The 9,519-nt window shown below is 35.3% G+C and overlaps 1 protein-coding gene across 2 annotated transcripts; it reads left to right on the top strand.

Annotated features, from left to right (window-relative positions):
* The first annotated feature begins 454 nt into the window (after positions 1–454).
* Positions 455–9,301, top strand: LOC142610593 (calcium-dependent protein kinase 20). Of its 2 annotated transcripts, XR_012839841.1 has the most exons (8): positions 455–1,849; positions 3,287–3,430; positions 3,537–3,689; positions 6,863–6,978; positions 7,382–7,549; positions 8,131–8,355; positions 8,467–8,721; positions 8,981–9,301. XR_012839841.1 is itself a non-coding variant. In XM_075782441.1 (7 exons), exons 1-7 carry the CDS (start codon positions 871–873, stop codon positions 8,578–8,580), a joined length of 1,899 nt encoding a protein of 632 aa, XP_075638556.1. In that variant the 5' UTR covers positions 455–870; the 3' UTR covers positions 8,581–8,879. The 2 variants fall into 2 exon arrangements, 1 of the variants encoding a protein (XP_075638556.1); XM_075782441.1 differs by lacking the exon at positions 8,981–9,301 and having other exon boundaries at positions 8,467–8,879.
* Positions 9,302–9,519: the final 218 nt, after the last annotated feature.

Raw genomic sequence — 9,519 nt, 5'->3', positions numbered from 1 at the left:
AAAAATATAAAAATTAATATTTTAACAAAATAAAGTTTAAGATGGATAATTTGATATGAGTATTTTTGAAAAATAATTATATAAAATAGAAAAAAATAAGTTCCTAAAATAAACATAGAAATTTTTGCACGCACAAATGCGAATGTTAAAACATTTCACATATAAAAAAAGTCAATTTAGAAAAAATTAGGCAATTTCAATACTTAAATTAAAAATTTTAAGCTATTTTACTATTTTATGACAATTCGATTGTTTTTTGAAGGTACGATTTTGAAAAATTAGGGGATAAAAAAAAAGAAAAAGAAAAAGAAAAAAGGGTTAAATCATAAATGTAATGGATAGTCCACAAACCAAGCATAGTCGAGTCTAATAAGTATTACTGTATTAAAAAAAAAAAGAAAAAAAAAAAAAAGGCGTAGCTTATAATCATTAGTTTAAATTTGAAATTAATGAATATTCCTTTAAAGCGCAAATCTCTCCCACTCTCACACCTAAACAACCTGGACATGTCGTCCCCTCCATTTTTTCATCATCATCATCGCCACCTTCTTCTTCTTCTTCTTCGCATCCACTTTGCTCCTTCCTCTATCGTTGCCACACAATAAGCATTATTTATTTCCGTCCATTTATCCTAAAACTTATCTGCTTTTTTGTCTTTTTTTTTTTTAAATTTTTTTTATTTATTTAAAGTTTTCATTCGTAGAATCTCTAATTACTTTTAGAAATTTGAGATCTACGGCATTTTTGATGGAAGCAAAATTAGGGTTTCTGAGTTTGATAAATTGAAATTAGTGGAAATTAGGGAGAGAGAGAATGTTAGATTAAGGGATAGAGAGATAGAGATATAGAGAGAGAGAGAGAGAGAGATTGATGGGGAACACATGTGTAGGTCCAAGTCTCGGTACTAATGGATTCTTACAATCTGTTACTGCAGCGGTTTGGCGAACCCGGCCACCAGAAGACCGCCTTCCTCCTCCTCCTCCTCCCAATTCCTCCGAACCCGTACCCGAACCCGAACCCGAACTCAAAACCACCACCGCCGCCGCCGTTGCCGATACTCCGAAAGCTGCCGAGCCTCCAATGCGGGTTCAGAGCACGCCGCCCGAGCCGGTCAAAATCGACAACGAACCCGAACCCGAACCCGAGAAGGAGAAGGAAAAAGAAAAAGAAAAAGAAAAACCGGTTGAAAAGCCAGCGGCTCCGGCGATGGTTCCGGTGGTGACCGCCCCCGCGTTGGCTCCGGTGGTGGCCCCTGCGGCTGAGGTGAGGGAGGAGGAGGTGCCGGCGAAGCCGAAGAAGCCGGCGCATATAAAGCGGGTGTCGAGTGTAGGACTGCAGATGGATTCTGTGTTGGGTAGGAAAACGGAGAATTTGAAGGAGAAATACACATTGGGGAGGAAGTTAGGACAGGGGCAGTTTGGCATTACTTTTTTGTGTTTAGAGAAAGGCAGTAACAATGAATTCGCTTGCAAATCCATTGCCAAGCGAAAATTGACTACAGAAGAAGATGTTGAGGATGTTAGGAGAGAGATTCAGATAATGCATCACTTAGCTGGTCACCCTAATGTGATTCAAATCCTGGGTGCATATGAAGATGCTGTTGCTGTTCATGTTGTTATGGAGCTTTGCGCGGGCGGGGAGCTTTTCGATAGGATTATACAGAAGGGACATTATACTGAGAGAAAGGCAGCTGAGCTTGCTAGGATAATTGTTGGGGTTGTTGAAGCTTGTCATTCTTTGGGTGTTATGCATAGAGACTTGAAGCCTGAGAATTTCCTGTTTGTCAATCAGGAAGAGGATTCGCCACTTAAAACAATAGACTTTGGCCTGTCAGTTTTCTTTCGACCAGGTATGTGTTTTTTATAGTATACAGTTGTGTTTTTTTAATCTTTCTTTCTTGTATTGTTTATTGATTGTTGCTTGGCCCTACTGTTATAAAATATAGGAAACATACCTGGTTTATGAATGTGGGAGTTAGGTAATGATGGACAAAATCAAAACGAATGCAACAACAAATGTGAATAGAAAAATAAGAAAAGGTAACCTCGGAATCAATACTTAAGGTTGGTTGGAGTCAGCATCAGACCATTAGGAAGATTCCAAGATAAATTTTATTAACCAATCAAGTTGTAACCTTCGGTTTTTAAACAGAGTTCTGAATTTATAATCTTAGTAGGAATAGAAAAATAACTCTACTAACCTTGTAAGAAAAAGGAATTTAATTCCTAAACCAAAGGAAAAGAAAATAACAAATAACAGAAATAGAAGTAAATCCTAAACATTAACTGATTAGGCTTTAGGCCCAATTAATAGCAGGCTACATCTAGAAGGCCACAAGTTGGGTCATCTTTTCTTTGCATCTATGTGCATAGGTCTGAGTAATTGGAGGTCTATATCTTGTGTTTGCACCAAGTAATTGACTTTGGTAAAATTCTCTATTTTAATTTTGTTTCTATCACGGTAATTGACTTTGATGATTGTATGCCGATTGCCATGACTGTTCAAATGATTTAAAAAAAAAAAAAAAAAAGTGTTTCTGTTCTTAACTGACTTTGAAATAACTTGTAAGATAAATATATCGGGGAATGCAGTAAGGAACCTAAGTCCTCATTTAGACATGCAAATAGTTAACAACAAAAGCAAGTACATGCTGCAAACTATCAAAATCTAGTTAATGAAAATCTTGCACACATGATTTTCCTCGTAAAGTGAAAGTTATTTTGTTGATGGCCAGACTGTGAAGAACTTAACAAGCTTAATTAGCTCCTCTTAGAAAGGGGTAGGAGAGAAAAAGGGGAGCATGAAAGATTTTTATTAATAGACAATATTTTGGGTAGTGATCATAAATTTATAACATGCAGACTTATCTTTTTGTTGAATTGCACTGTGTGCATACAAAGTGTAGTTTCTATATACTGTTTTTGCTTACGTTTTCGTCTTATCTCAGTTAGTAGGATGCGTGGATATTAATCTATATATCAAAAATTTATTCTATTTTTTATTAGTTGACTGTGCCAAATGAATTTTCATTTTCTATGTTAGTAATTCAATACCATGCCTATGGCTAGCATTTATTTTGTCTCACCATTGGCTGTTGCATGTCAATATGTCTTATATTGCTGATATTCCCTTATGAAGGCGATATATTTTCCTATAGCTAGCATATATATAGTCTCACTCTTGGCTCTGCTTGCTTGAACCCAGTCGACGTTCATTGCTTTTCACCACACTCTTTAGATTGAGTCCTTTCTATGTCTAATCTAGATAAAATAATTCATTGTCTCAGGTGAAACTTTCACTGATGTGGTTGGAAGCCCTTATTATGTGGCTCCAGAAGTGTTGCGGAAGCATTATGGTCCAGAATGTGATGTTTGGAGTGCTGGGGTGATCATTTACATCTTGCTAAGTGGTGTCCCTCCATTCTGGGATGGTGAGGATCTCATGGTTCATAGTTTTATTGTCTTTTATACGCATTTTATAGGCATGTATCAAATTACATCGAATTTATTGGTATGCCATGTCATGTTATGAATCAGAAACGGAGCAAGGAATATTTGAGCAAGTCCTAAAAGGAGAACTTGACTTTATATCAGAACCATGGCCTAGTATATCTGAAAGTGCAAAGGATCTAGTTCGAAGAATGCTTGTGAGAGATCCTAAGAAGCGGATGACAGCCCATGAAGTTCTATGTGAGTATGCTTGTTCCGGTGACTTGATCTTTTTGTTATTTTATAATTGGACATAATTTTCAAATTGTTTTTTATATTGTTAGAGATGCCTTGTTGGTAGTTCTTTATATATTTAACTGCAGCTATGCTGTATGGTTATGCTATTTGAAAGTACCTTGGATACATTATATTGTTTTTTTTTTCCATTGCAAAGTAGAAGCAAACACACACGTCTCCTAACTAAATTATGAAATTTATCTTCCGCTGAAAATGGAAAACTGTGAAGTAGTAGCGCATGGGTCATATAATCATCATGTCATCACCATGTAAAGTTCTGGGTCGCTGGCAGCATGGGAATGGAGCAAGTCTTTAACTTAAGTGATGCTTATTAAGGGAATGTTTATTTATATTATTTGGACCATATTATCACTGATAAGGAAAGAACCTATTTGTTTTGGTATTTGAAGTATTAGTTATGCTTAGTAGTTAGCATATATAACAGGTTGTGCTTTTTCTATTTGGAAGCTTAATTGAACTAACTTTTAATTGGTACCTGTATTGGGAGTTGTAGTAGTGGATTCAGTGATATACTAACATTGGAGAAGAATATGAAGAGGATTATTATTAGTATTGCAGGCTTTGGATTTACTCTTAAATATGATCTGTGGGAATGAGATTTACTGATAAGTTGCCTTGCACATTTCTTTATCTGTGCTCATGAGTGTGTCATTTAATTTTATCCCTTTTTACCCATGTTCTTTGATAGTTGAGCACCAGTGCTGGTACTTGTTTCTACTGTCTCTGTTCCATGGCAGTAACAAGGGGTTATGAGATCGGAGATGCAAAAATTGATAAAATTCAGGTGCTTCAAAAACAAGTTTCTCAACTTGCCTAAGGGCTTGGTTGTTGAGAACGTGATCTGAGTGGGGAGAAAATGACAGGTATTTTAGTACAAGATATTAAAATAATAAGAGTAATAAGGCATGGCGTTAAAGTGGTGGTGTGTGATGCATGAGTATTGGGGTGGACTGAAAAGGCATGGAGTGAAGTTAATCTAAATTCTCAACTGATACCTGTACAATTAGTTGCTTAAACAAGTGAAAATAAGAAGAGCACATATATTCTGTTTGGAGTTCAGAAATCATGCATCATTTTGATAACTGGTGGAGTGTGAGTGTCTTTTTTTTTTTTGATAAGCAATAAACTTCACCGAAATTGAAAAAGGCCGAAAAGAAAAAAAAAAGAAACAGGGCACACAGGCAGTGTGCTAAGAGGCAACAAGGAAAAAAACTAAACAGTAATGAAGGTACAACAATCAAGCATGTCAGGTAGAGACATGAAGGTAATGGAACCTGAAGCATTTGCTCATTCTAACAAAGTCTGAAGGAAGTAAAGCTTCAACTCATGAATCGACCTTTCATCCCCTTCAAAAGTATGTATATTCCTCTCCCTCTATATGACCTACATAAGATAATGAGGGATCATACTCCAAAGCAACTTTAATGAGGGATCATACTCCATGTGATTGTCTTTGATTCATCAATTGGTCAATACCATGGAGGATTGCACATTTGAGAAGTGGCTAATGGTATTTTGGCCTTCGGGGCACACGAACAACTCATCATTATTTTTTATTTTTTTATTTTGAGCCAAATTGTTAGGTGGAAATACCAGAATTGCCTTTTTTTTTTTTTTCCTGTAATGTTTGATAGTTGAATACTAATTCATGTGCCAATATGAGTTTAAACCTGTCACTTTATCCTCCACCCCTTGTTTAGGCGAGGAAAAAAGAATATTGTCAAATCTTTTAAATAAATTAATGCGTTTTGAAAGTTTAAAACTAGATTTGATTTTGCTTGTAAACTTGTGCTTATTGAGCCCTGTTTTTAATTGTTGGTATACTCTGTTTCTCAAGATGGAAGATTGATTTTAGTTCTCTCTTTTAATTTTACATTGCAAGACAGACATAACAGAAAAACAGCACACACATCAGCCATTTTTTTTTAAAGACCCTTCTCTGCCCAGTTCCTTCTACTATATATTTCACAAACTAGAAGTCTTTGTAGTGTTTTCATTATATGCTTATATTGATCTACTAAAACTCCTATGGCGCTTATATTCATGTCGTTGGGATTTTGGGTTTGTGAACTAAACATTAACACCTAGAGGAGTCTCGTTGTAAGGGCTTCATATAATATGTTAGGTAACCACTTAATCTAATGAGTTTGGACCCAACAATGTAATATTAACCCCTTGCTCTTGTCATTATTATCTAATGTTGTATTTGCCACTTAACTAACCACACCACTCATTGATGAGGAAGATACAAAGAGAAATTTATTTTAATTTAGCATTTTTTAATTTTGCAAGTCAATTGTATTTTTATTGGCTAATTGTTGTTTTTAAAAAGATATATATATATATATATATATATATATTTTAGGTCCTTGTAGTTTAATAGATTATTAGTATTTTAATTTATAGAAGTAAATGTTATTTTTGTAATGAGACAGTTAGGGGTTCCTATGTCAATTAGAATTAGAATAGAATGGAGGAATATGGTTGACTGTAATCAATTTGTTGAGGATCCATAGCTGATCCCAAAAATTTATGATTAAGGCTTGTTGTTGTGTAAATTTTATCGTTGCAAACTTCTGGGTTGTCCTGCATCACTCAATCGTGAATATACCAACATGTGCTTAAGAGGTAGTGGGACATGATGAAAGAAACTAAACGTTGGGCCAAACCTTTATTTTCCCTCCACTTAACTCTCCAATACATTCTATAATAAGGTTGAAGCAATGAATTGTGCTGGGTGTTAAAAAATTGTTTTCATCCTCTCTGATCAAGTGTATGCAAGAACTTAAATGAATAATTAGTCATCTCATATACTGTAATGGACTCATTTGTTCTCTTAAATCACATTTGTTTGTGGCTTGGATTGCTCATAACTGTTTTCTATTTCTGGAATTAGGAAAACCAAATAGGAAAAAGGCTGTTGCAACATATTCTAAAGATATCTCAGAAGTTTTAAACTAAAATTACTTAACAAGCAATAGATAATTTTACAAAAAATCTGTTATAAAGCTGCTGATCTCAACATCACTTAGTCATTTAAATTACTGCCACCCATTCTGCATTTCTTCTGTTTTGAGGCATAGCAATGCATTAAACTGTGCTCTTTTCCTCTGCAGGCCACCCCTGGGTTCAGGTTGATGGTGCTGCTCCTGATAAGCCTCTTGATTCTGCTGTTCTTACTCGCTTGAAGCAATTCTCTGCAATGAACAAGCTCAAGAAAATAGCCATCAGAGTGAGTGGCTTAATCCTTCAACTGTAAAATTTTATATTGGGTTTCAGACACATCAAGTTTAGAATGTTATTTCAATTAAAATGTCTGACAATGTGCTGTTTCATTCTGAATATGTTTCATCACAAAATATAAGCATATAATACTTTATTATTTAGTCATCAATTGGTTGTCGTGAAATTATTCATTAGGCAATAATGCAAAAGTATATCTTTACATCTACTCTATTTCTTATTACAATAAAAAAAATCTGGGTGTTATTGATCCTTGATAAACAAAAAAGACAAGTATGTTATTGGCTCTGGCTGTTCAAATATGTTTGCTTCTGAATATTTTTCTGGTCTTTCAACAATATCATCTATATTTTTGAGGTATGACTTACCAGTTCTGCTTATTTTTTTGGTAGGTCATTGCTGAAAGCCTGTCTGAAGAGGAAATCGCAGGCCTGAAAGAAATGTTCAAGATGATAGATGCAGATAGCAGTGGACAGATCACCCTCGAGGAACTGCAAAGCGGTTTGGAAAGAGTGGGGGCTAACATCAAGGATGTTGATATTTATGGATTGATGCAAGCGGTAAGTGCTAATTTTTTATAAGTGCATAGAGCATTTATGTAGAGGTTGGGCCTTGGTGTGATGGCAAGTGCCTTCCACAAAAAGTGAGAGGTCACGGGTTTGAGTCCAGGAATCAGCCTCTTTGGAAAAAAAAATAAAATTGGGGGGTAAGATTTCGTACTAATCATATCTCCAAGACCCTGAAAAAGTGGGGTTTTGTGTACTGGATCTGACATAGAGAGTTAATGTAGGCATGTATAATATGGTCCAGAAAGAAGGGTTCCCCTTCCCCCCTAAAAACTGAGTGTTTCAGTAGTTAAACCAGTTACCTGGTTGGAAAGCATTGCATTTCCCTACTCTGTTCAAGTTAAGTTCTTGTTGACAATAACCAAATTAGCTTAACATGTCCTAGGTGGCTTTGAATGGGTATATGGACTAAGAAGACCAAGTCTAATTATAAATAACTACATGTGTCCATGCAACTATATAAATATAGAGTGCTCTTTTGTTTTCACCTTGGATCACTGAAGTTCTTAGTAGTTTAGTTTCATCTATTCTATTTTGTTTTGACCAAGCTTCCCTCTTCTTATAAAACATTTCAGGCAGATTTTGACAACAGTGGTACCATAGACTATGGTGAGTTTGTAGCAGCTATGCTCCATCTAAACAAGGTCCAGAGGGAGGATCATTTGTTTGCAGCCTTCTCATACTTTGACAAAGATGGGAGTGGATACATCACTGCAGATGAACTCCAACAGGCCTGTGAGCAGTTTGGCTTAGAAGATGTTCAGCTAGAAGATATAATGCGTGAAGTTGACCAGGATAATGTAAGTGACTTCCCTACCAATTTCCTGTTCTATTTTCTTTACCCCTCCCAGCCTTTCTCTAAATTCTTGTGGGTACAAATCATATTTCTGAGTGACATGCATTCTTTACAGGATGGGCGTATTGATTATAGTGAGTTTGTCGCTATGATGCAAGACCCTGGTTTTGGCAAGAAGGGATTACAGAATAGTACGAGTATTGGATTCAGGGAAGCCTTTAAACATTAATACCAGATCCTGGAATGACAAATCAACAACACAATTGGTAGTTAATATTTACTTGTTAGCTAATATTTGCTCTTATATAGCTTTACAGAATTTGAAATGCATACTGTTGTAAAGAGTAGCCAAGCCTCAGAGTTGGAGAAAGTGAGTTTTCTGTTCAATTTTTTAGTATTTTCTTGTTGTATTTACCTCTTTACTTTTCTGTTGATTATATTATATTGGTATAGTTGAATTTTTTATTTATATATCTTGTTTAAATAGCAAAACCTTGTTTATCGATATCTATTTTTTGGTTGTAACTTTTCTTTTATGTTACAAGGGATCCAACATGTAAATTTGTTCTTTATTGTTTTATTCCACAAAGAAAGCTCCTACTATAGACTTAAAATCTCATGCTCTGTAGATGGAATTGGATTATCAAGTGTTTCTGGACTCTCTACACGTCCGTTCCTGATACTTCATGGTGCACATAGAATGGCATAAGCATTACATTGGCTACTTTGACCTTTTCTTTTTGATAAGCATTACTTGCTTTTGACCGTGGCTTTCAGATTGATTACAACTGTGAGGGATGATTTGATTGTGATGAAAGTTAAGGTTGTTAGACCTGCTCTGTGATTTAGTGTTCGCGGTAGCAACCACATGATTTATGTGGCCTATCTTGTTTCTGGAAATGTACATTGTCTTCATGATAATGTGTTTTTAGTGAAGTTTTCTTTCAAAACTGTGTTTGGCAAAGATATCATTTTGGTTCCTATATTTTGGTCTTATTCTAAATTTGGTCATCAAGTTTTTGACAGCTTTCATTTTGTTTCTTATACTTTTAAATTTGCTATAATTTTGGTCCCTAGTGTCATCTAACTTATGGAGAATGTCTAATATTAAAACTTTAACTATCATTAGCGACGTATGTGTTGTTTTCCATTATAGAGATGACAACAA

The sequence above is a fragment of the Castanea sativa genome, chromosome 9 (genome assembly GCF_040712315.1).
Source record: "Castanea sativa cultivar Marrone di Chiusa Pesio chromosome 9, ASM4071231v1".
NCBI lineage: Eukaryota > Viridiplantae > Streptophyta > Magnoliopsida > Fagales > Fagaceae > Castanea > Castanea sativa.
The sequence above is the reverse complement of the archived record's forward strand: the minus strand, read 5'-3'. Positions and strand labels throughout refer to the sequence as shown.

Excerpts from the sequence above, each read along its gene's own strand:
- LOC142610593 (XM_075782441.1), top strand. The coding sequence starts at position 871 with ATGGGGAACACATGTGTAGGTCCAAGTCTCGGTACTAATGGATTCTTA. Across the intron at positions 7,550-8,130 it reads TTTATGGATTGATGCAAGCG|GCAGATTTTGACAACAGTGG; the intron begins GTAAGTGCTAAT and ends AAAACATTTCAG. Across the intron at positions 8,356-8,466 it reads GTGAAGTTGACCAGGATAAT|GATGGGCGTATTGATTATAG; the intron begins GTAAGTGACTTC and ends CATTCTTTACAG.